Source organism: Curcuma longa, chromosome 1, assembly GCF_044706935.1.
Source record: "Curcuma longa cultivar G26 ecotype Majalengka, Jawa Barat chromosome 1, ITB_CL_G26_1.1, whole genome shotgun sequence".
NCBI lineage: Eukaryota > Viridiplantae > Streptophyta > Magnoliopsida > Zingiberales > Zingiberaceae > Curcuma > Curcuma longa.
The window spans coordinates 27,771,471-27,798,494 of NC_133861.1; the positions used below are offsets into that span (position 1 = coordinate 27,771,471).

At 39.0% G+C, this 27,024-nt stretch overlaps 1 protein-coding gene across 2 annotated transcripts; it reads left to right on the forward strand.

The window, feature by feature from the left end:
• Positions 1 to 11,650: 11,650 nt before the first annotated feature.
• LOC141832355 (cytochrome c-type biogenesis ccda-like chloroplastic protein 1) lies at positions 11,651 to 23,711 on the forward strand. 2 transcript variants are annotated; one of them, XM_074719868.1, is made up of 10 exons: positions 11,651 to 11,798; positions 11,911 to 11,982; positions 12,098 to 12,150; positions 15,482 to 15,609; positions 15,703 to 15,788; positions 16,330 to 16,361; positions 16,608 to 16,769; positions 18,336 to 18,408; positions 18,505 to 18,605; positions 23,393 to 23,710. In XM_074719868.1, exons 1-10 carry the CDS (start codon positions 11,672 to 11,674, stop codon positions 23,495 to 23,497), a joined length of 939 nt encoding a protein of 312 aa, XP_074575969.1. In that variant the 5' UTR covers positions 11,651 to 11,671; the 3' UTR covers positions 23,498 to 23,710. The 2 variants fall into 2 exon arrangements, with proteins under 2 accessions (XP_074575969.1, XP_074575963.1); XM_074719862.1 differs by having other exon boundaries at positions 11,659 to 11,798; positions 12,101 to 12,150; positions 23,393 to 23,711.
• Positions 23,712 to 27,024: the final 3,313 nt, after the last annotated feature.

Genomic DNA, 27,024 nt, shown 5'->3' on the forward strand with positions numbered 1-27,024 from the left:
TTCCTTGGTATGAGGTTTTAATTAACTTGAAGAATTTAGGGAGAATGGAGTGATTGGATAAGGATGGAAGACAATGACACTATCTTATCTTATCATGCAATGACAAAGATATCCAATAATTGACAGCTTTTAGGATAATTTTCGGATTATGTTGCCTCTTATCCTTTGCTTGCCCAAGTTATTTATTTAATTAATATCTTGTGTACGACTCTTGCTGGAATTTTCTAGCAAATGCTTACCAACAAATGCCACTCCATCATTATATTATTACAAGGATTATGGATCATTGAATGATTAATAGAAGCTAGTGGCCAATTTATAATAATTTGCCGTCCATGATTACAAACGAGGAGAATAAACAAGAAGCTGGTTTGAAAGTGTCAAGGCTTTTCGTTGAGGGGAATAAATAAAGAGGGAAGAGGAAGAGACTTATAGAATTATAGTCGTACAATCTTTTATTTAATAATGATGCAACTAATCTCATAGATAGATACAATGTCGATTTTTTCTTAAATGATGATCCGGCGAGAATATGTAATAATGACGTGGACGACAAGTAAGAAAGGAGATACAGGAAAATGAGTAAAATACTCATTAGGAAAACCTCAACTGTTCTCCTTTTAGCTCGGGCACCCGTTCTTGAATGCATCGACCTCATTTTAAATTCGGAACGGTCACTAGCCCGGGTGCCCAACTCTTCCTAGTTTCAGTTGATGTACATCGAGCTCTTATCATAGTTTCAACAGAGTGCCTACCTTATATGTCGACCTCATTACTTGGTCCCAATCTCATATGCCGACCTCATAACCGGGTTCCGGCCTCACAAGCTGACCTCATGACTTGGTCCCGGTATCATATGTCGATCACATGACTTGGTCTCGGCACCATATGCCGACCTCATGGCTTGGTCCCGATCTCATACGCCGACCTCATAATCTGGCTCCGGCCTCACAAGCTGACCTCATGACTCAGTCCTAGTATCACATACTAAGCTCATTCATACGTTCCAGATAGCTTGGTCGTACATATAAGAGCTCGGTCACACGCTTAGTTCAACTTGCCTACACGTATAAAATAGATCGGCCACTCGCTCAGGTCAGCTCGATCATGCATAGGAGAACTCAGACGCGTACCTATTTCAGTTCGGTTATTCATATAAGCTCGAATAATACCCATACAGCCCGGCCACCCATACCAATGTGCCACACATCTTCCGACCTCAGGTATTAAGTCAGCTACCAACGAACCATTATGCTTATTCTTGCGCTTGACTTGACAACTCATCCAAAAGGGTAAAGATAGAAATCGAATCCCCAACTTGGTCTGGAATCATTTGACTTCGGTTTGACCTGAGTTGACCCCGGGCTTGGTTCAACTGTCTTTGTTTATTTCACCTCTACTTTTTTCATCTTACTTCCAGCTCTTGGTTCCTATAAGACAAGCATACAAACAAAACAATCAACCTAAACCTTACTCCGTGGGTCTAACTTCGAATTTCTACCGAAATCCTAGGTTAGTCTGACGCCTACTATTCCACTCCGGGAACGCGTCCTTTCCACTCGGGAGAAGTTTTGTCAACAAGTCCTCCAGACTTGTTAGACTTCCCGCTTAGCTTTGTCCTTGGCCCTCGAAAATTTTCTGTTATGACTCGGTCCTCCAAACCGCCCAGACTTCACCAACCCTCTGATCTTCCTGATCATACCCGATTGGACTTTGGTCATGCTTCCCGGTCCTCTGACACTGCATGGACTTGCACCTGGTGCACTTGACCTGCTAAGACTTCTGCCTAATCCTCCAAATCATGACTTCCCTTTGCCTAGTCTACAACTAGGGCTTTCCCTTGCCTAGCCTATAACTAGGACTTTCCCTGACCTAATCTTCCAAATCAGGACTTCCACTATCTAGTCTAATCGACTAGGACTTTCCCTTGCCTAGCCTATAACTAGGACTTTCCCTAGCCCAATCTTCCAAATCAGAACTTCCACTGCCTAGTCTAACTGACTAGGACTTCTTGCTAGTCATCTGATCAAACTGACCTGACTAGACTCCTCACTCACATCGAAACATCAGGTCATATTTGGATCAACCCTTGGTTAAACTGACTAGACCTAGATGTATTGTCAAATATCAAAACTTTAGGCAAGATCTAATGCTTCTTGCACCAACAGTCTTAGGCCCTCTGGCATTCCTAATATTTGTATAATGTCATTATAAATGCTAATTTTAAAAGTGTCTTAATTCTTATGATATATTGATAATAAAAAATATCAGGAAAAAATATTTTAAAGATATTTATGCATGTCTTATTATTATAAATTTAAATATCACTTAAGCTAATTTATATTAAAAATTATAAATATCTTATATTTTTAAATAAGGACAATAAAATATATCAGTAATTATAATTTATAAGGTCATTTTAAAATGTCACCTTAATTAATCTATAATGACCCTATTAAATATCAAGTATAATAATTTATAAATACATTAATATTATCACTAATATTTAATCAAAATATATAATCTTAATTCATCCTATTACACGTTATCACAATTAACCCACTATATAGAATAGAAAAAATTATACATCATCACAATTCAATCACTATATAGAATAGTAAAAATTTACATCCAATTCATTAACCACATTATTACAATTCATTACATCATCATAAAAGTACAAATGCAATACTAATGTAAAAGTATTGAATCCAAAATTAACTCAATACTAACAACACATTAAGTTTTAGAATCAACAGTTTTGTAAAAGAGAAACTCAACTAATTTACTATGTGTTGATGCAGTTTTGTCCCGATTGTTGTTTTGATGTTGACAACGATTTAAGTTCATATTCAGATTGATCGATGCAGAGAGGGCTCAGTAGCTCGTTCTCTGGACCGGATAGAGTCGGAGAGGGCTCGGTAGCTCGTTCTCCGGATTAGGTCGGAGAGGGCTCGGTAGCTCGTTCTCCGGATTAGGTCGGAGAGGGCTCGGTAGCTCGTTCTCCGGATTAGGTCAGAGAGGGCTCGGTAGCTCGTTCTCTGGACCGGATAGAGTTGGAGAGGGCTCGGTAGCTCGTTCTCCGGACTAGGTCAGAGAGGGCTCGGTAGCTCGTTCTCTGGACCGGATAGAGTCGGAGAGGGCTCGGTAGCTCGTTCTCCGGACTAGGTCAGAGAGGGCTCGGTAGCTCGTTCTCTGGACCGGATGAAGTGGGAGAGGGCTCGGTAGCTCGTTCTCCGCACCGGACCATGGTCGGAGAAGGCATGGTAGCCTGTCTTCGGACCGGATCCTTATCAGAGGAGGCTTGGGAGCTTGTTCTCTGATTACGTGATCCAATGCGGTTGGCTCGGGTGAGACCCAAGTTAACCTGATTAAGTTTTCGATTCAAGGTTTGAGTTTTAACTTGGTCTAATCGATTAGTGAATCGATTAACCAAGAATCAGTTGGGTAATCGACCGGACGATCGATTACTGAACCTTCTGTTTACGAGAGAAAATTGGTAATCGACTTGCTAGTCGATTACAGAACATTCTGTAAGATCGCGCAGAATTTCACAGAACCTCCTATAATCGATTGGTTAATCGATTAAAAGAAGGGTTGATCGATCGCTTGTTCGATTAACAGCTTTAAGGAGAAAATGGGATTTACGAGCGGTAATCGATCATCTGATCGATTACTATGCCTTAATCGATCAGGTGATCGATTAAGAGCTATTGTAATCGATCGGTTGATCGATTACACGCTTTGCTGAGTAACGAACTGCGACGTTTAATCGATTCTCTGATCGATTAACATATTTCTGATCGCACTGCTCTGACTTCTGCTTATCTGATTATCTCTGATATTGCTGTGCTAATCATCTGTGAAGTTTGCAGGTTGAGTTTAAATTTGGATGAAGAACCAGAATGGTCAAGTAATGGCTTTCCAGCTTCACAGGTTTGTCGAGCTGTGTTTTCAGGTAAAAGACGTTGCTTTGAGCTGCCACGATCAGGTGCTGAGAGGAGCGTGGCTCAGATGGCTCAGATGATCAGGCAGTGAACTCAGAGAACGTTGGAGAAGAGAGTTTAAGAGGAAGAGCTGAAGGGGAAGATGTGCTCTCTCTCTCGCAACTGGAAAACCCTAGCTGGTGCTTGGCTTGTGCTTGTGCATTCCCTGCTCTTCTTTGAAGTTTCCTGGTGTTCTGCTCTTGGGAAGCTCAGCTTGCTGTTTGATTGAGGCACAAGGGCTGTAAGTTTCATTTGTGTTAGCCTCAATCTTGAGTTTCTCCTTCTATAATCTCTGTGCTTATCTATCATCTTTGAGATTGGTTGTGGAGAGGTCACTCCACCGAGAAGGAGGCTTTATTAGCCGGATTCATCCGGGGTTCGATCTACCGAAGATCAAGGCTTCGTCCACCTTACGGACACGCCGAGGAGTAGGGGCAAGTTATCCCCGAACCTCGTATATTTTCTTGTTTGCGTTGTGTTTGCTCTTGTAGTTGTTTTTCTTCTTGTTTCCGCTGCGTACTAACCTTTTGTAGAAGAAAAACGATCGATTCGCGATAAAAGGGCTATTCACCCCCCCTCTAGCCGTCTCTCAATCTTCAACACTATGAACCATCTTCAATTATCATATTATAAGCAAAATCCAAGTACCTATTACTTACAAAAATAATCTATAAATTTGTATAAGCAAATTAAATAATAAAAATATAAAACTAATGAAAATAATTTTAAAAATTGAATATCATACAAATTGAGAAACATATAAAATATCATTCCATATGCACTAATAGTAGTCTTCGCTTATTGTCAACTACCAATATATTTTATATTTGTTTAAAATTCTAATAACACAATAAATATAAACAATTAATAAAATTTCACTAAAAGGTTAAAATCATATCAGATAATAAGGCCAAGCTATCATTCCTCAAACCTTTATAAAAGATCATAAGATCTAATTAAATTCTCTTCTAGTTCTATGACAATTAGTATTTGTATTTCACACCATCTGTATCCTCAAACTTTTGTAAAAGATCATAAGATCTAATTAAATTATTTTATGGTTCTAGGACAATTAGTATGTTATCAAAATATACTATTAGGAATATGATCGTACCCCCACTAACCTTCATGTACATGTAGAGTTCATTTGAATTTTGTTAGAAATCAAACTCTTTGATTACTTTATTAAAATGGATATTCTAACTCTTTGATGCTTGCTTCAGTTCATAAATGAACTAATGAAGCTTACATACTTTATTTTTATTAACAGATATGAAACTTTTGAGTTGTATCATATACACATCCCCGCCATCTTTGTGCTAGAATTCGGAGTTTATTGATCGACTGAGCGTCCTATCAGTCGACTGACCCTTATTATTTCCTTGCTTGCTCCGATCCGATCAGGTCAATCCTATGAAATCTGCTCGATCAATCAACTGATCCTCCTGACCAGTCGACTAAACACTGAACGTCGTATCAGTCGACTGACCTGGCCTTATTCTTTCCTTGCTTGCTCCAATCCGATTAGATTGATCTTATGAAATCCACTCGATCAGTCGACTAATCCTCCTGACCAATCAACTAAACCCAAGAATTCCTTTATTGTCTAATTTAATTACATCTGATCTCCAATTATCATATATATTCAATCGATTGATCATCATTATTGTTAGAAAAATAACTTTATTAACTGTATTGAATGAAATAATACAGGTTATAGCCATATATATAGGCAATATTTCTTAGACCGAGTCACATAGACCGGGTAACATAGACCGGATAACATATATATATTAATAATCTATATTAATATTCTAACACCCCCCCTCAAACTCAAGGTGGTAGAGTAGAGATCAGCTTGAGTTTGCTCAATAACATATAGAAGCGACCCGGCAAGAGAGACTTGGTGAAGACATCTGCAATTTGATGTTCGGTAGACACGGACCGCAACTGCACAGTGCCAGCACTAACATGCTGCCGTACAAAATGGCAATCGATCTCGATGTGCTTAGTGCGCTCATGAAACACATCATTTTGAGAAATATGAATGGCACTCTGACTATCACAATGAAGATCGGTGGCTGGCGGTTGAGGAATGCCAAGATCAGAGATAAGTCGTCGAATCCAAAGAAGCTCAGAAGTAGAATCAGCAAGCGCACGATACTCTGACTCAGCGCTGGAACGAGAAACGACAGTCTGTTTCTTGCTTCGCCAAGAAACAAGAGAATCACCCAAGAAGAAACAATAACCAGTGATGGAGCGTCGGTCAGTGGGATCGCCTGCCCAATCAGCATCAGAGTAACCAGTGAGTACCAATGATGAATCAGCAGAGAAGTGAAGACCATGTAGGAGAGTGCCCTTAACATAGCGGAGAATACGTAATACAGCAGAGTGATGAGCTGTACAGGGATTAGTCATGAACTGACTAACGATATGAACTGCATGAGCTATGTCAGGACGAGTGACTGTCAGATATATCAGGGAGCCCACTAACTGGCGATAGAGCGTGGGGTCCTTAAGAGGGGCACCATCGAGAGGAGTGAGACGACAGTCTGCCTCAAGTGGAGTCGAGGCAGTCTTGCTGTCAGTCAGGCCAGCACGGGAGATGAGGTCAGAAGCATACTTTGCCTGGGACAAATAGATACCATCTGCCGTGTCGGAAATCTCAAGACCTAGAAAGTAACGCAGCTTACCAAGATTCTTCATATCAAAATGCTGATGAAGATAGGTCTGCAAATCAGATATTCCAGAAGCATCGTCTCCAGTGATCACCATATCATCAACATATAATAATAGAATAATAATCCCGGATGAGGAGCGACGAATGAATAAAGCAGAGTCATAAGGAGAGGCAGTAAACCCATACTGAATAAGTGCTGAGCTGAACTTGGCGAACCAAGCTCGTGGTGCCTGTTTCAGACCATAAAGAGCACGACGTAGCTTACATACCTTCCCCGAAATGTCTGAACCAGGCGGTGGACTCATATAAACCTCTTCAGAAAGATCTCCATGAAGAAAAGCATTCTTCACATCCAACTGGTGAAGAGACCATCGACGAGCAGCAGCAATAGCCAAAAGACAACGTAGAGAAGTCAAACGAGCAACAGGAGCAAATGTTTCTTCATAGTCAATGCCGTACTCCTGTAAGAAACCTCTGGCCACGAGACGAGCTTTGTAGCGCTCAACAGATCCATCAGAATGTGTTTTGATCTTGTAAACCCATTTGCAGTTAATAGGTTTCTTGCCAGGTGGTAGATCAACGATATCCCAAGTCCCAGTCTTCTCAAGAGCCTGCAGTTCCTCAGACATAGCCTCACGCCACAATGGATCACAGTTTGCCTCACGAAAAGTCCTAGGCTCATGGTTAGATAGAATGACAGAGAAACAATGGTAATCAAGGAGATGAGAAGGAGGACGACTTACACGGGTTGAACGTCGACCAGTGGCAGCAGGGACTTGAGATACTTGTTCAGGAGACGCAGATGAGTCAGCTTGAGGTGACGGGGAAGCATCGACAGTGTCAACAGGAATCTGTGTGAGCTCGGGACCTGCAGAAGAAGGAGATGGATCCAAACCAAAGAAAGGAGTGTCAACAGGAATCTGTGTGAGCTCGGGACCTGCAAAAGAAGGAGATGGATCCAAAACAAAGAAAGGGGAATCAATCTGAAAAGGAATGGTAAACTTGGACTCAGAAGAGAACATCTTATGTTCCCAAAAGGTGACATGACGAGAAATACGAACTCGGTTTGACACAGGATCCCAACAACGATAGCCCTTATGTTCTATCCCATATCCCAACAAACAACACAGACGATTCTGAGGCTCCAATTTGTTTCGTTCATGTGGGGGAAGGTGGACGAAACTGACACAGCCAAATGGACGAAGAATGGAGTAATCTGGTGGCTGACCAAAGAGCTTTTCATAAGGAATGACATCCTGAAGTACAGAAGAAGGCATCCGGTTGATTGTATAGACAGCAGTAAGGGCAGCTTCTCCCCAAAATCGATCAGGACACGAAGCAGAAAGGAGCATGGCACGAACAGTATCTAGAATGTGCCTATGTTTACGTTCAGCCCTACCATTTTGTTGTGAAGTGTAAGGACATGAGCGCTGAACAACAGTGCCCTGGGCAGAAAGAAAATTGAGAAAGGTAGAATCATTATATTCCAAAGCATTGTCAGTGCGGAGTGTTTTAATAGGACATGAGAATTGTGTTTGAATCATTTTTGCAAAAGTGGAGTAAGTAGAGGCAAGTTCAGAACGATTTTTCAAAAAATAAATCCAAGTAAATCGGGAATAATCATCAACAAAGATTACAAAATATCGATAACCTTTAAACGTACCAACAGGAGAGGGCCCCCAAATATCTGAGTGAACTAGGGAAAAAGGTTTATCAGCAATAGAATGATTATTTGAGAAAGAAAGTGCTGGCTGTTTGCCAAGCTTGCAATGCACACAATCAAAGGATTCAAATTTAATAGAACCAAAAAAACCTTTAGCAGCAAGAGATCGGAGGTTATGTGATGAAGCATGCCCAAGTCTGAGATGCCACTGATAGATGGAAGAAGGAGAAACGACAGCAGAGATAGAAGGAAAGGGTTGAAGGGAACAAAGCTCAAACAGGCGACCCGTCTTGCGCCCCGTCCCAAGAATCTGGCCCGTCTGCGAATCCTGAACCTGTACACCAGAAGACGTGAAAATAACAGTAAGTCCCTGCTCAACCAACTGACCAATAGAAACAAGGTTTAATGTTAAATGGGGAATGTGGTAGACATCTTGGAGAGATGGTGAAGTGGCATGACCAGTGTGTGTGATGTTCATGGGGGCACCATTTGCGGTGTGAATGGGAGGCGAAGTGGTGAGAGGTTTTAGAGAATGTAACAGATTAATGTTAGAGGTCATATGGTTGCAACAAGCAGAATCTAAGAACCATTGTCGGTTATCTGATGTGGTGGCTAATGAAGGATTGGTAGATAAAACCTGAGTGAGCAGTTTATGGATATCCATAAGGGTGGGAGTAGTGGACTGAGGCGGCTGCAAAACATTTGTGACGGCGACCATGGAGGAGGAAGAGTCAGCTGTAGAAGATGTGCGACCCAGTTTTGGGCAGTTCTGACGGACATGACCCTTTTTGTGGCAATAACGACACTCAATGTTGGGGCAATGAATGTAAGCATGATCAGCATTCGGACAATGACGACATCTAGCAGGCTTATCCGATCGAGCATCCATGTTTGACTTAGCTGTCCTTCACCACCAAGCAAGTGGTGAATTTCTCAGATCAACGGCACCAATTAAAAAAAAGAAGCCTTGGCAATCAATCCAAAGAAGCCTGAAACTAATTGGTATTTAGGAAATGCCCATTCTGCTCTAGCCTTTTGCTGCTCTGCATTTCTTTTCGAAGTAGATCGGCTCGTGAGCGTGGATTTCCACGAACTTGGGACTCTGAGCCCCCACTTGAACCGGACAGCGGCGCGTTTGGGAAGATGGAGGATGCTCCTCGCGCTGACCTCGAAGCCGGAGAGGAGCCCGTTGATCCGGCCACTTCTGCCGGTCGCGATGCCGCTGTACTTTGGTAGAGCGACAGGGCAGAGGGCGCGACGCCGACCGAAACCGGGAAGCCCAAAAATTGCGATCTGCAATTTTGGGGTAGAGAGGCGCTTCGCCTCTGGTTTCTCCGGCAGCTGCGGCCGAAACAGGGCAGAAGGCGCAGCGATGTAGCGACGGTGGCAGGGGAGGAAGGCGGAGGCGTCCAGCGGTGTCGGTGCGTCAGGCGCCGACTGTGCAGGGAGGGAGGGACCCTAAACCCTTGAGGCGGAGAAGGGGCGCCGATCAGGAGCGCCGATCAGGAGGCAGACGCGGAGGTCGCGAAGAAGAGGAAAGACGGCCGCCGCGCTCGCGTGAGAACAGAAGTCGGCGCCGGAAAAAATATCTAGGGCTCTGATACCATGTTAGAAAAATAACTTTATTAACTGTATTGAATGAAATAATACAGGTTATAGCCATATATATAGGCAATATTTCTTAGACCGGGTCACATAGACCGGGTAACATAGACCGGGTAACATATATATATTAATAATCTATATTAATATTCTAACAATTATTAGTCAACTGAACTCTAGTTTCTTTTTGATCTCGGATTGCTTGTGATATGTGCTTATCTATTTTTATCGGTTGACTGAATCTTCTAGTTAGGTTGATTAAACCCTTCATTTTCAAAGAACTTTTTTTTTTTTTGCAAAATAAAGATAACACAATATTTATAATAATAATTCTCTAAGATAGAGTTAGAACAATTAATATATGCATGAATGATTTTGACAGTTAAAACTATCTAATTTCGATTTAGAAACCTCCATTGATTTTTCTTTAGTCGGATCAATGCCTAAGGTTTATCCCAAATGAGACACATTCTTATTTGAAAGACCTCTTAAGGACTTGTCTTAATTTACCCACTAAACATCCGATCTAGTTCATATGTTTGGACTTCTCCTTCTACTGAGTGTCTGATCGACCCACTATGGCTTTTCTTACTGATGTTCGATCCAACTGACCCATCAAATATTCTGTTAGATCAACTCATCTAGTCTTTTGCTCGATGTCTGATTCTTCTGATCCACTAAGATTTTCGATGCCTAATATTCGATCTTCCTGACCTATTAAAAGTTTATATATTAATTGACATGCACACTTAACTCTCAAATCAAGTATATAATGTCTAAATTTAAATCCTTTGTTAGACATCAAAATATAAATTTGATTATCAGTGCTGTCTGCACCAACATACATTTCATTATCTCCTCCTTTGGGGACATAAATCCAATCCAAATTTGACAGATTTGTGGAGGAGAATTGCCTAATTCCAATCATCACATCAAAAAATAAACAACATTATGAACATACAGATCATTTACTACCCTTTGCGGAGGTAGATGTGGATATCGACGCCCATGAAGCACTATCGATCAAGGAGGAGGATGGGCTTGACGGCCTTCAGGTGGAGGATCTCTGGCTTCACTAGCTCGATAGGGACAGCATTCACCTTGATCAGTCCATGTCTATGCTTGTAGTGCGTCACTGCCACTATTGTTGCATCATTTTATAATACATCATTTTAGGTCAAATGACGATGTAGGAAACTTATCGGGATGGAGATGAAGAAGAATGATTGAGTGATTAGGATTTTTTTAGGGGAAAAGAAAAAAGTGATTTGGGTTTTTTTTTTTTTTTTTTTTGGTTTGGATGAGCACTCGGAAAGGAGGGATATAACGGAAAAAAGGTATGCGATTTTGAAAAGTTGAAACTTTGATACATGAAATGGATAATAGCGAAAGTTTATCACTCGACTTAATAAATGCCGAAATAATTAAATATTTATTTTTATTTTTTTATTTGATTTGTTTCAGTTTGATTCAGTTCTAATAAAAAAATTAATATATTTTTTTACTTTGATTTAAGACTGAAAGATAGAAATGATATTATCAAAAATAAATTCGACGTTCTTTGATAAATATAAACGTTAGGTAAAGATAATTCGACAATTTTAAGTTTATCTTATAAAGGTATAACGATCGTTATATTATTGTCAAATATAGCGGTTGTTATATTATTTATATCGTTTTTTTATATGCCGGACGGTGGAGATATTTCTTCCTCTCCGAAAGAATCGAGTAGGGAACCAGATGGCTCTCACCGTTAGCTGCTGCCTCCCCTCGGCTCCAAGAAAAATCTCCACCTTCACCGGCAGCCCCAGCAAGCATGGCAAGCCCCTCCTTCCCTGTGTTTCTATGTGCGCGCGCGGCGGTCTAGGTGTTCTTTTCTACTAACCTATCAACTTTCGAGTTTCTTCTCACTGTAAAAGACACTTACTATTCGATTCCGTTTTCACGTCGGTTCTAATTGGTTTCCCCCTTCGTACCAGGAAAGAAAACGAACGAATTGACCGTCGAGTTGCCCAGAGCGTCACATTCCTTTTTGTCGGCAGTTGTGGCATGTAATTTGCTCATTCTTGCGCTTTTTAGTTATGCCTTATTGAACATGGAACCTATTTGAGATAGTTCATCTGCTATATTTTTGTAATTCCTTCTTATCGATGTGGTTTTCTGCAGTAGGGAGCTTGGTTGTTGCAGATACTGCTAGTGCCTTGCCTGAAAAATTCTTGGTAAAAGAACTTGTTTACTCATTCATGAGATACGTCTCCTTCCATTTAACTATGTCTAACGATGGTGTTTTTAGTTTCATCATAATGTAACTTCATTGGTTTCATTGTTGTGGTTGATTAGATAATCCTGATGGCTGTAAAAATTATTTGCTTTCATCCATAAAATTGTATGTGGTATTTGATTCTGTTGAAAAAAATGGTTATCGGTGGGTTGGAGATGGTCATCTCAATTGACAATCCCAAAGTGTGCAACCACTTAAAGCTTAATTCACTTCTACCGGTAGTGTAGAATATAACAAAGAGGCAAGGTACTACCTTAATAAATAAGCAATGAACAATTGATATGCCACCATGCACTCATAGCAACCTCCCTTCTTAAGAAATATATAATGAAAAGAAATAGTACACATGTGTTATGTATAAAGAGTATATGCCCCAATTCTTATCTTCCACGAGATCCTACACGTCATGCTTTCATCAGGTAATAAGTGTTAGATCTTGCATGTCATGCTCTCCACACTCCTCTACACAAGATATCCTGCACATCATGCCCTTATTGCAAGTTGACATAAGAGATCTTGCACATCATTCTTTCGATGCCATTCTAAGCGTGAGATCCACAAGCATGAGATCCAAATAGTGCCTTCAACACTAACCACTATATGGACTTTGTCTTAGCTTGAGCAAGACTTGGATTGTTTCACTCAAGCTAAGACAAAGTCCCCTCTTTGGGCCCCACAATTTAGGAGTCATTCTTCCATTTGGGAACCCCGTAGTAACGCTTCTCTCCCCATTGAGAACTCATAAATTGTCAAAAATACTATTTGGGACAGCCTCACTTCCCAAAAGAACATTAGCACAATGGCACCCACTCTTTGATTTTTCACATCCCTACAAATTTCTTTAAAATATAAACAGTTAGCCTACTTAAAAACAAGACATTGTTGTGACGAGGATGCTTCACAATTAGTCTAGAGTTCAACTTTAGCGACTCTATACAAAAGAGTCCGAATTAAAGCCTCTACATCTCCAATCACTCAAAGGGGGCTCTACTCCGAAGGGATACTTACCACAAGTTGTAAACCCTTTCCTCGACATTGTGAATTCTAAAATCTTTCTCCAAGTTGCTTCCATAAAACATTCAACATTAAATCTTAGCCTCAAAGGTTAGTGATCAAGCTTATTCTCTAAAACATCACTTAGGGAACCTCCATGAAAAGAGACTTCTAGCTAGAAGGAGAAGATGAAGATTCCTTAAATTGAAGAGGGACAACACCCTAATCATTTCCCTTTCTTGGTCCAACACCCAATGGAGATGCTCCTAGCCCTAGAGAGGGGAGGAGAAGGATGTCATCTTAGTGCACGGCTTAGAGAAGGGAAAACCTAGAGGTTCTTTAGGCATTAAGAAGTTGGGAGGAAGAAGAAGGGTAACACAATCATGGAGGACCTTATGCATATAGGGAGATGATGGCACCAAGGTTTGAAATTTCGAGCCGTATCGCGTGATACTACCGAAATTTCTCGTTCCGTCGACGCACCGGCACATCACCGGCACCAGCAATTCCGGCTGGGAGACGTCATGCGGCCATGGCGACGCCTCCGGAGGCATCGCGCGGGCCCGACGACGCCACCGGAGGTGCCGCCCGAGTCCGGCGACGCCACCGGAGGCGCTGCCCGAGTCCGGCGACGCCACTGGAGGCGCCACCCGAGCCCGGTGACGCCACCGGAGGCATCGTGCGGGCCCGGCGATGCCTCCGCGCGCGGGCACGGGCGCGAGCGTGGCACTGTAGTTGTGACTCGACTCGCGGTTTTTTTTTTTAATTTTTAACTTAGGGTTTAATTGAGATTTAATAATCAATTCCTGGCTATAGTTGGGGATAATTTAAATAGGCTTTATTAAAACCTATAAAATTATCTTATTATTTTTTTAAAAAATATTTTATTTTTATTTTTAAATATTTAGATTAAATTTTTTATTTTAATTAATATATTTTATATTTTAAAAATACAGAAACTATACCGGCACGGTACGATATGGTACCGAAACTGTATCGTTCCGGTCTGGGACCGAAACCTCGGCACGGCTCGATATTTTAAATCTTGGATGACACTCCTTAACGATACCTCATATCTAAATTTAACCTTGTCTCCTTTTAACCAAACCAAAATCCTACCATACATCTACCATGTAAAAATTTTATGTTTAAAACAACCATAAAAATTTCTTAATAAATCAAATAAATATCAATTATTAAATTTATAAAAATTGAAAATATTACACAATGCCTCCCAAATCTCAAGCCTAAATAAATAATTTATAACATAACTTTGAAGGTTGTGACTTTCTTAATTTATTTAATGATTTGACCAAGAGTTATGCCACCCAACAAAGTGTTTAGCGACATAATCGTCTTTCTCAATTTAGTTTAAGTCCGACATAATCGTCTTTCTCAATTTAGTTTAAGTTATGTATGTGAATTTTATATATTTAGAAAGTCCAATGTCTTAGACAACAATAACGATAACCAAGCATTTATCTCACTAGGTGGGGTTGGCTAATATATGTTTTTGAGACTTTAGTCAAAAGAGTGGAATATTGCTACTAATATTTAAATGTAGATTGAGATGATATAGAGATGTTCAAGGTGACTGATTGATTGTATAGGTAAAGACTATTGAATCAATTAAAATGGAAGATCTAAATGTACAAGGGAGCCTAAAGAAATTATTCATGTAATTGAAAATAATTTACCTAGACTTGAATATTGCTAATGATATATTTTTGCATAGAGATCAATGAAGGATTAAATACATGTATTCAACCCCAAACAGTTGGGACAAACATGCCTAAATAATGATTGGATGTATGCCTTAGAAACCTTGTTCTATAAATGGTTTAAACCATCTCTTGTGTATGGCAAGGTGATGTGATGTATGTCTTCGAAGTAATATCTCTTAGTACGGCCATGGTTGTAGGCCATCTTATCAGACCACATATACTCTTTGCTTCTCTTGTAAATCTTTCTTTTCTTTCATTTTTGTGCTTTCTCTTCTTCACATCTTTCTTGCTTGTCTCAGCATCTGCATTTGTGTTTGATTCTGAACTTGATGGAGTTTCTTGTGTTTTGTCATCTTTGATATCTTGCTGAAAAGTCTAACACTACTATAGAGCTTGGGAATCTTGTTCTAGATTCAGGAGTTATGTCTATGACTCCTTAGCTTTAAACATACCGCTTTATCAGCTTTAAAGAAATCTACATCATGGCATAGTTGATTAAATTAGTTATTATGTGTCATTACCTTTTGAACTGAGCTTTCTTTTCTGTTTCAGGATTTAACATCTCCAGCCTTTCTTGCTGAAATGAACCTGGGAGACTGGCTTGGAGATCTACTTTATTCAGCTGGACAGCAGGCTAATGAAGCTGTGCAGAGTCAATTGTCAGCTGTCAGTTTTACAAGGTTGCTGTTTTTTACTAAAGACTGCAAATCTACATATTGATCGCCATATCTAAATCTATTTTCACTTTTTTTTTTCAATTTCTTTCATGGCAGCCTGGCAGTAATTTTTGGTGCAGGTCTTGTAACCAGTCTTTCACCCTGCACGCTTAGTGTTTTGCCATTAACTCTGGGATACATTGGTAAGGTTTTGGTCATTAGTCTCTCATGTACATTATTAGTATCGTGGGAAAGAGGATTTAGCAACTTCATATTTACTTCTGTTATCATTTTGTCTAGGAAACTAGAGATAAAGCTCTTTCCATCCTATATGCAAGACATCTTGATCACATTAAAAGAGGTTGACAAACAATGAAGATTTAAGTTGAGGAACATTTTAACATACTCATCAAGCCTGCCTTTGTCTGTTCAAAATTATGTGTCCATGTAGCTGATTAACAGCTTCCTTTTTCACCTTGGTTTCTATCATAACTTAATTGCCTCATGACCTATTTAGCAGTTAGAGAACTGAAATTATTATTTACAAGCTACATTTAAGCCTGTTCTTCCTTTCTTCTCATACAGAAATTGTCCTGAATATTATTATTATTCTGCCCACTCGAGCAGTGTTTTACTGTTTCCTCTTTGTTCTTTTTCTCTAGTATGTATTGAATATTATCATTGAAGAAAAGGAAGTTACAAATCATTTTATTGCTCATATTTGCATTCTATGTTGCTGTTCAGGGGCTTTTGGTTCTGGAAAAAGTCAAGCTGAGGTGATACTTTGTCTTGAAGATTATTAAAAGAGTTTTATTCTTCAAAATTGATAGAATATACTCATTGAAAAGATAGAATGCTGACAGAAAATTGATGACAGTATATATGTCTTAAGTCTTGTTAATTAGGAATTCTTACCTAAAATTTCAAACTACTCATCCATATTAAAAGTAGATGATTCACCACAAATTTTGGCACAAATAGGTGTTATTTGCTGCTTAAGATAGTTGCCATTTTTTTCTTAGATTATCTGGAATTCAGTTTCTTTTTCGTTGGGTCTGGCAACAACATTATCCATTCTTGGTATTGGTGCTTCTTTTGCTGGAAAGGCATATGGGCAGATAGGCCAAGGTCTTCCACTGGCTGCTTCAGGTTTGGCTATCTTAATGGGTCTAAATCTTTTGGAGGTACTCCATTTATTTATTTGCTTTCTCTAGAAAAGAGTTGTTTTTGTGTACACTTGCATCAGAGTAGGATTATGAAAGCATTTTATTTGCTTGAAGCTGATAACAGATGATTTGGATGATAGGAAACTGTTTTATCTTTATTTGCAGTAGCATATGATCTCAAGAGATAATTCTTTATTTTTTCATAACACTATCTATGTTTTGATAGTGAATGTATGGATTTTTGATGTAAAAGAATCAGTAGATACAAATGTTCTTCAAGAGGATCTCCAAAAAGAAGCCTTTTTATGATCATGAATTCATTATACCAGCCAAAGTACAATGGGCAGCATACGCTAATTAACTGATGCTATCATCTTTAAATGAAAATAATTAGTCACAGGGATTGTTAGTTAATGGTTAATATATGACTATTCAAAAGTAGAACTTGACAAACTAATTGTATTATCATCCATATGGTAATGTTTTCGAGTGCTTATTTATAAGATTATTTCTTTGTATGATTATGTGAAACTATTCTATATCATTTCAATTTTCATGTCAATATCAAAGTAAGTTTAGATGATTCAACATCAATTAAGGCCAAGGTATAAAATTTTGAGCTGTGTCAGTCGACACGGACGAAATTTATCATTTTGCCCATCGACTTGTACGACATCGAGCCTAGAACCGTGAGGTTGTGGAGGCCTCGCGGTGGGTCGCTGAGGCCCTGCGATTGTTGTTCCTTTTTAAAAAAATTTCCCTTCTTTTTTTTTTTTACTCCCAAGTTCCATTTTTTTTATTTTTTTTCACATATAATTCTTTTTCGTTTATTAATTTCTTTTCCTTTGTTAATTTTTTTCCTCCATCCATCTATTAATTTTTTTCCTCCATCCATTAATTTTTTTCCTCCATCCCTCAATGGTTAATTCATCCATCCAAGAGAAAAAAACCTCGTTAAGGAGGAAAGATACATATTATTAGGAAAGATAAAAAATTAAATATAATATACTTTCTAACCTTATAAAATATGTAACTACTAATAATTAAATTATTATATATATACATTTAGTTTAATTTTAATTTGATTAAAATAAATTCAAATTAAATCTAGTTTAGACCTACTTATGTCATGTTTATTTGGTGAACTTCAATTAATCTTAAATCGACTTTTACTCAATAGGTATTAAATATTTTACGAGATAATATCAAATCTAGCTCAATAGTGAATATCTAGACCAATCAAATATTAATAAAAATATTTTTAATACTATTTATAAAAGTATCGAAATCGTATCGGCATGACATGATATGGTACTGAAAGCTTATCGGTCTAGTCATAAATTGAAACTTCACATGGCATGAAATTTTAAACCTTGGTTAAGGCTTCCTAAAAGGTTAATTCCTAGTCTATAAATTATAAAATGTGAGTTTAGTCAAATTCCTAAAAAATCAAAACTATTTTGATTAAAATACTATTCATGTCAATTTTATAATCATCATATTCATGTCAATCTCATGATATGTTGTCTTTTACTTATGCCTAGGATTCCAATTGCCCACTTACTCCATTATCTTTTCTTGCAGATTGTTGAATTGCAACTCCCCTCATTCTTTAGTAATTTTGACCCTCGTTCTGCAGCAGCTAATTTCCCTGCTGGTAACTAGTATCATCCAAGCATTCAGATTCCGTTTTTAATTGAAATAAGATCTTTTTTAAGTATTATTGGTACTTTTGTAATTGTTTTAATCTTAGGTGTGCAAGCATACCTAGCTGGTCTTACATTTGCCTTAGCTGCATCACCATGCAGTACTCCAGTTCTTGCCACTCTTCTAGGCTATGTGGCGACATCCAAGGTATTAGAATTTGAAACAAATTATTTCAGGATTTCATAGCTTCAAATTCTAGATTCCATAGAACTTTCTAGTTTGAACATAGTTGGTGACTGAGGAATCCACTTAATAACTTGCTATTTATTATCATCCATGGTTGTAAATTACTACCATCACATTTGTAAAACAATAAAATTCTTCAAAACTTTATATTGGATTGTTCAATTTAATCTTCGATAGAACTTTCTAGTTTGAACATAGTTGGTGACTGAGGAATCCTCTTAATAACTTGGTATTTATTATCATCCATGGTTGTAAATTACTATCGTCACATTTGTTAAAAAAAATAAAATTCTTCAAACCTTTATATTGGATTGTTCAATTTAATCTTATGAAGGTTGCTGCTGCTTGTTTTTTTCCTATCCTACTGTTGTTTTATTGCAGTTCATATATTCAATTTGGGTTGAGTAACTTGATCTTTGAAGCATGTGATACTGATTGACTTAGTTGCAGTAAGATTTTTGACAAGAAAAACCTTGTAGAAATATATTTGCAGAAAATTTTGTACAGTCTTTATTCATTGTGGTCTTTAGAGGGCATAATTCCTAGGAATTCTTGGATCTCACAATAATGGATGTCAAGTTTAATCAATGAAGACTGTCTGCTTGCCTCTTAGTTTAGTAAAGGTCGAGTGCTAGAAGTTATGAATTTCATAAACTATGTAGTTATCACTTTCGAGCCTTGGTGCAATATAGTATTCTATTGACCTTGGTGCAATATATTTATTCTATTGACCTGGGTGACCAGTGTAGGCATTACAGAATAATCTTATTTGCAACTCAAGGATCATAATGACCCTCCCCAGACCCTCCCAGACCCTGCATTGGCAAGAGACTTGTTCTGGGAGGAAGTACACTTTTTGTGAACTTATCATTATCATGTAGACATCCTGAGAAGTTTGATTGGCATGACATAAATAAGCCAAAGGTGTTTTTCTTCATATTGGTTTATAATTTTTCATTCTTCTCAGTGTTTTTTCCTCATTCTGTCCAAAATACAAGGATTCTTTCTGTTTGATTAGATGTAATTGCTTATTTTTAAAAGTGGGACACAATTATTCCCTCACTCAAGGAATCTTCAAGGAATTTTCCCTTCCATTGATTCAAAGGTGTGAAAATAGTGGATGCAATTGTAAAAGTATATTCGTTGTATTGCAAGATAACAACAATGATTTCTCTTGGTTCTATCATTATATCTGCTGTTAGTAGAAGCCCTAGAGCCAATTATGTGATGATTGACTAAGGATTTTTTGTATCATATTCTATTATTAATAAAGGTATGGTTTTTGGTTATTATACTTACTTTGTATTAGTGCCAAATAACTAAGTATAATAATGTCCTTGGGTAGCTAGTTCTAATTATCATATCGATTATTTGAATCGATAGTGAGATGATATAGAGAACACTACTCTTAATCATTCCTATTCAAACATTAATTTTCAGGGACGATGTTAATGCGTTGAGACTAGCATGTAGGTCAATTGGATGACTTAATCTTACAAGTCATTGATATGGGATATCGAGTTGACACATGAGTATACATTAGAGAATGTATACTGAATTGACCCGCCATGAGAAAGTTTCATGGATCGTTATATGAGTGTCATAAACTTTCACATGTGACTATTGGTATGGATAATCTTTAGACCTGAAGTCACTACGGTTCCTTACATAAAGAGTTATGTACTTTGATATCGTCAAACGTCACCCGTAACTGGGTGGACTATAAAGGCGATCAGTGGGTATGTAACAAATTATGCGGAGGGATGTGAGTGATGTAGATGGGATCTATCCCTCTCATATAACGGGAGTGATATCTTACGGCCTCTTGATAGAGTAGGACCACGAAATGCATGACCATGCTCAAATGAGTCAATATGAGATGTTGAGCTCATTTGCTTGAGTGAGTCTACTTGGGGATCAAGAAATATAAAGATTGATAAGAGGATGATACGGTCTATGCCTCATTGATCAATCTAGATATCGAGGATAGAAGGACATGATCATATATTATCATAGTCACGGAGGTTATGTCGGATCTCGACATTCTTGTCACTTAGGTAGCAATGATTCATTGCTAGATGCCGCTCATTGCTTATGTTTCTAAAATAAGTTTTAGAAACATTGCCAACGTTACAAGAACCTATTGGGTCACACACAAATAATACTCTATTTGGAGATGAGTTCATTTTAGTTTGACTAAAAGAATAATTAAGCTTATTGGATGACCTAGACTTGAGTTAGACTCAAGTTGGTTGAATTTGAGTTAGACTCAAATTAAACCAAGATGAATTTTGATTCATTATGCATGATTAATGTGGATTAATCATGCAATTAAGAAGAGGAAGTTACATGCATGAAAGTTATCATGCATGAGTTGAATTTGAGTTAGACTCAAATTGGATTTGATTTATCATGCACGATTAATGTGGATTAATCATGCAATGAAGAGGAGGAGGTTACATGCATGAGAGTTATCATGCTTAATTAATAGGATTAATCATGCATTGATAAGAAATACCAAAAGCCTAAAACCTTTGGTATTCATGGCATGAGTATAAAAGAGTTTTCTCTTGCAAAAACTTTTGGTTGGTTCATTTTCTTCCTCCTTCTCTCATTGTGCACGAAATTCCTCTTCCCCCTCTTGGCCAAAATCCACAAAAGTTGCTAGCACAATTACCTTTCTCCAATAGTGAGTGTTCGTGTGAATACACATAGAGACACGGACATTTGAACGTGCTAGAGATCCGACGACCTTTGGACGAGCGGGATAAGCGAAGGACACGCATCAAAGGTATACCCTATTAGATAGGACCTTATTTTATAGTTTTAACTTGTACGAATTTTTCGCTTGGATCGCTCGAGGGATCCTATTTCCGCTGCGATTTTATTTTTATCGCATAGGATTCTCAACATCTGCATCATTGCTACCTAAAGATATGCATTCATTTCCTACAGCATACAAGATTCTATTAGAAAAAAAATGATAATCCCAGTTAGTCGCATTGACTCAATCCTTGGGGGTGACCGGCCCGGTCCCACGGAATACAAGATTCTATTAGAGCTCTATCTCTAGGATTAATCTGCTACCAATTGTAATCATCTGCTATAAGACTGACCCAAGGTTTAAAATATCAAGCTGTATCGAGGTTTCGATCCCGGATCGAAATGATACAGTTTCGGTATTGTAACGTACCATGCCAATATAGTTTCAGTATTTTTAAAATATAAAATATATTAACTAAAATAAAAAGTTTAATTTAAATATTTAAAAATAAGAAATAAAATAATTTAAAAAATAATAAGATAATTTTATGGATTTTAATAAAGTCTATTTAAATTATCCCCAACTATATCTAGGAATTGATTATTAAAATCTTATTAAAACTAAGTTAAAAAAAAATAAAACAAAAACAAAAGGAACCTAAGTTATTGCTCTTTCCAACTGAAGAATCTTTTTAGCCTCATAAATTATTTTTTTGATAATTACAATGCTCATATCATCCAAGGTCATGAGAGTTATTTGATAATATAAAATCTTTGGGCATGTAGTAGATATCTTGGCCATAGATCATCTTAGGCTAGATATATCATCCGAAAACATCTTAATGTCAAACAACTTTCATATGATTTGATGCAAATTAAAGCTATTTATATCTCCTTCAACTTGAGAGGGTGTTAAAGGTAAGAGATTATTTTGTAATTTTTTTTTCATTTTGAACCAACTTCACTTCAAAACATTTCTAATTGTATACCAATTTACCTACAATATTCTTCCAATTTACATTGATATATATTTCTATTTAGCATATTGCCTCATATGTATTTCCCTTAAAGTTATGTAGTAATCTATGTAAACGATCAGATTATCCACTTTTACTCTAGCAAATGAAAAAAATAGAAGGGTGAAACATTAAAGGAATAAATAACTTGTATGTTCCACCTCCTCAACTTATCCTGCATGTCTAGATTACTAAAGTTGATGGGTTTGTTTGAACTATTTGAACCACCCGACTCATCCAAAACATGCATAGCTTTTTGGAGTGACCAAATTACCCCTTTCACACTCAACTTGCCTGCCTTGCTAAGCCATGGGTGCCTGACCTGCTTGTCCTGATTGACCCTATCAACTAGATTGCCCTGCCCACGGCATAATCAAGCCACATAGATTGATTACCATCTAGCTTGATCAACCGACTCAACCCATTTGACCCATTTCGTTAGTTTAGCTCCTTTACATCACCAACCTGCTTTACCCGATTAGCCTGACCAGTTAGAATTGGTACTCACGAGTTCAATGTTGGAGTTTGATGATCTTGTATCTGCCAGTTTGTGTTTCGTAGTCACAAATGAGTATTATTTCATAAGAAATCAGGTAGATGCTATCTTATAAGGAGTTACGGATGGACATGTTTTGAAGGCGAATTTTGGCCAAATTTGGATGGAACCAAAATGGTGAATTAAAAAGATCTCTTCACATCGTTTTTTAATTATTTTCCATGTAATCAATAGCAAGGATTTTTTGTTTTTTTGAAAATCATCATATATAGTTTATCCTCCCAATTTTCCATTCAAGTAATCAAGCTCTAAAACTTATATTGAATGAAGAATGATTTTCCAATAATTTTTTCCCATTTAATTATAAAGTCTAGGTATGCCCTTTACTTTCTGTTATGTTGTTTTCTCTTAATAGAATCTTACTATGTTTCTGTATAGTTTACCCGTTGCTTATCCAAAATGTGTTCTACTAGGATCCTTTGATAGGTGGAGGCTTACTATTAACATACACAACGGGTTATGTGGCTCCTCTCCTTATTGCAGCTTCTTTTGCCGGTGCATTACAGGTTTTCAACTGACATTGAATTCTATTTCTTTCTTCTCAATTTGTCTTAAGAGCAGGTTATATATATTTGTCTATGTGCCCTTGGGCCAATTTATGATATAAGATAATGTGATTATGATGTTATGAATCAATGAGCAATAGTTGACATCATAATTGAGGGGCATAAAACTTTGCTAGCCAACTTGTGAGAAGTTTCTGAATAGAAACTTGAGGCTTGATTCCTCCTTTTAACAAAGAAGTTCGTTAAAGTAATATTTTATCAAACTTAAGAAATTTTTTGCCTTTTTAATCATCTTTATGAATATTTTAGTTGTCATTGCAATCATGTGATAGTTTACAACAGTTCTACTTCTGTTCTATATATTTTTTGGAAATATGAAATTTCCATTTCAATTTTCTTGCTAGTGGATCTCTAATTACCTATTATTGAAAACCTTATGGAACCCTTGTTGTGGGAAAACAATCACGTTGATTTATATGTCATTAAAAATAACATTTAGGACTTTTTATCTGTGATTATTAATTAGTTCAATTTAAGTAATAGTCATGGTATAAAATATTGTGTTGCACTTATCAGCATGGGTGGAATTTTCCTTTCCGCTTGCGAACTAGCACCAACACGATTCTCTGCACCACCATGGTCCTTTGCGATATCGCGGCGTCCTCCATTTTATTTATTTATTTATTTATTTATTTATTATTTATTATTTTTTAATTGTTAATTTAAATTCCTTCCCTTATTCTTTTCTCTTAATTTGTTTCCTTCTTCATTGTTAATTTTTTCCTTCCATTTGTCTACGAGGGTAAACAGAGAGAAAAAACATCTTTACCTCTTTATCGATGTTTTTTTTTCTCCATCCATCTATGAGTTAAACTGAGAAAAAAATCCCTCTTAAAGGATGGATAATTTTTTTCTCTCCAATTATTCACAAGTAAATAGAAAAAAATAAACCTCTTTAAATCGGAGGGAATATATTGTTAGAATAAATAAAAAATTAAATATAATATAATTTTTACCTTTATAAAATACACTTCTCTGAATTAAATTATTACATATATAAACTTAGTTTAATTTTAAACTGGTCAAAATAAATTTAAATTAAATCTACTTGATCTTGCCATATCTACTTAGTGTTCGAGATAGCTCCTCCCCTTGCTTCTCTAGCTTCTCGCAGGTCGCCTCCGCCTCTCGCTCCAATGCAGCCAGCTTGCCTTGTACCTCCAGAAGGTCTGCTCGGAGCTGGATGACCTCTTCATCATTTTTTGAAGCGTTGGCCCGCGCCTCGTCGCGCTCCCGGAGCAACTCGGAACCTTGGGCTTTCAGTTTTTCTAACTCCGCCTTCACGGCCACGAATTGGCGGTTCAGACGGTTCATCCTGTGATGCACTTCCAGGTGCTCAGCCCACGACTGTGACCAAAAAGAAAGGTTAGTGTAGTTCCATAGTTAACACCGAACGGGTCACGAAGTACTTACCCGGAAGAAGTGAAAATTGTAGCGATAGCTGAGCTCCGCGGTTGTAGCCCCGGCAAAGGACTCAGTACCGAGTCCGGCCCGTATCAGGTTCATCACGCCCAATACAACGTCGGGCGAAAGCGGCTCGTCGGCAGGCACATGCGTCAGTTGCATGTCCCGAAACTCTCGTCGAGAGGAAGATGCCTGCCCTCCCTCCGAGGATCTGGTCGGACTGGGTCCGGACGGTCCTCGAGCAATCGGAGCCGACGGTACTTCCACCTGATCGACTTCAGCTTCTGATTCCGGGGGAGATGTCCTCCCAATCTCTTCCGGGAGGTTGGCCGACTCCATTAACGACGTCTCCAGCTCAGGTGGGGGAGCCAGTACTGCCTCCTCCGTAGGCTATGGTTGAACCTCCTCACCACCCATAGCCTGTGTCTGCCGAGCCGGCTCCCCCGTCTGCTCGACCTCAGATGGCGCCAGCTCTTCTCCCCGAGAATGCCGCGCCGACTTGCTGCCCTTTGGCGCCTCCGGCTTCTTGGAGCGCTTGGCCCGGTCTTCTTCCGAGGAGCGGTGGTGGTGTCTCTTCTTGGGATGAGACTTCGAGGATTTGTGAGAACGGTCCTCCTCCCTCCGCTTCTGTCGCGACTCCGACACCGACCGAGCCGGGTGGCTTTCCTTAGCGATCACCGGGGTCTCAGATGCGGTAGCTCCCGTCGCCACGACCGTTGTTGGATCCTCTCAGGGAACCGCCACAGTTGAAGTCCCTGCACTGGCGCTAGGCGTCAGGAACGCCCCGAGCACGGCTCGGTTCCACTTCAGGTGCTTGTTCAAGGAAGCGTCCATCCAGATGTCAGCTGCAGGCAAATAAAAACATTCAGTTAGTTATTACAAACGAACTAGGATGCTCGTTTCTTACCGAAGGGCCGTGTCAGCTCGGCAGCAATCGGGCTCAAACACCCCGATAGAGCTGGCCTTCCTCGGCCAACAGCTTCTGGGCATCGAATCGTAAGCCCTTCACCAAGTCAGTTATTGCCTGGACTTCCGGATCGACTTTGAGGAGTCAGAGCCGAGGCGGAGAGGGGAGCTCGCCTTGCCATTCGGTAGGAAAAGGAATAGAGCTCGGGAAGTGAACGAAGAAGAACTTCTTCTTCCATCCCTTATGCGAGGTTGGGCAATTATCCAGAAATTTGATACCCGGCTTGACGTTGAAGTAAAATACACCATCTTCTTTCTTCTTCGGATAAAAGAATAAGTGGAAGAAAGGAGGACGCAAGGAGATCTGATACAAGCGAAAGATCAGAGCCACCCCACAAAGGAGGCGAAGAGTTGGGAGCGAGCTGGTTGATAGGAATGTGGAAGTAGGTCGAGATGGCCGTGAAGAATTCCGGAATCAGAAATCGAAGACCACCTTCAAGTTGACCATAAAAGAAGGCTACACTACCGGGAGGAGGCAAACTAGGTCTCTGGTCTGGGCTGGGAGCCAAAATCCTAAGGTTGGCAGGGATCTCATACGTTAACCTAATGGTGGGGATGGTGGCCTGATGGAAGGTGGACTACATTGACTCATACCAGGGAACTACAGGGGTTTCTGAAGTGCTATCTGAAGACATTTCTGCAGAAGAAGAAAAGGAAGCAGCACTTATGTGGTTTGAAAGAGAAGGGGACGAACGGAGGAATCGTCGGAGGAGAAGAAGAAGAAGACGAAGAACAGACGAAGACAAGAGACGAGGAAGAGAAAATCGCGTGGCCGCCACACGAATGACGGGCTAGGCTATATATCTGATACCCTAACCTCGCAGGACCGTCCAATCAGGCGGCGGAGCGAGAGCGGGAATGCTTAGCTGCCGTTCGATGGGCTCAATTCCCTAAACCGATTTTTGACGCCATGATGACGATTTACCCGTCCCATCGGACATCTCGCTAGCACGCTCTCATTAATGGCATATTGGGAAACGATCCGCCACATCATCAATGCATCAGACCGTTACGGGCTCGACGAACCATGTAGATCTCTACGCATGCGTCTCCCCGAGGACAGAGATTACCCAAGAAGAACTGAGGTTATCGCACGCGAGCCCATTGCC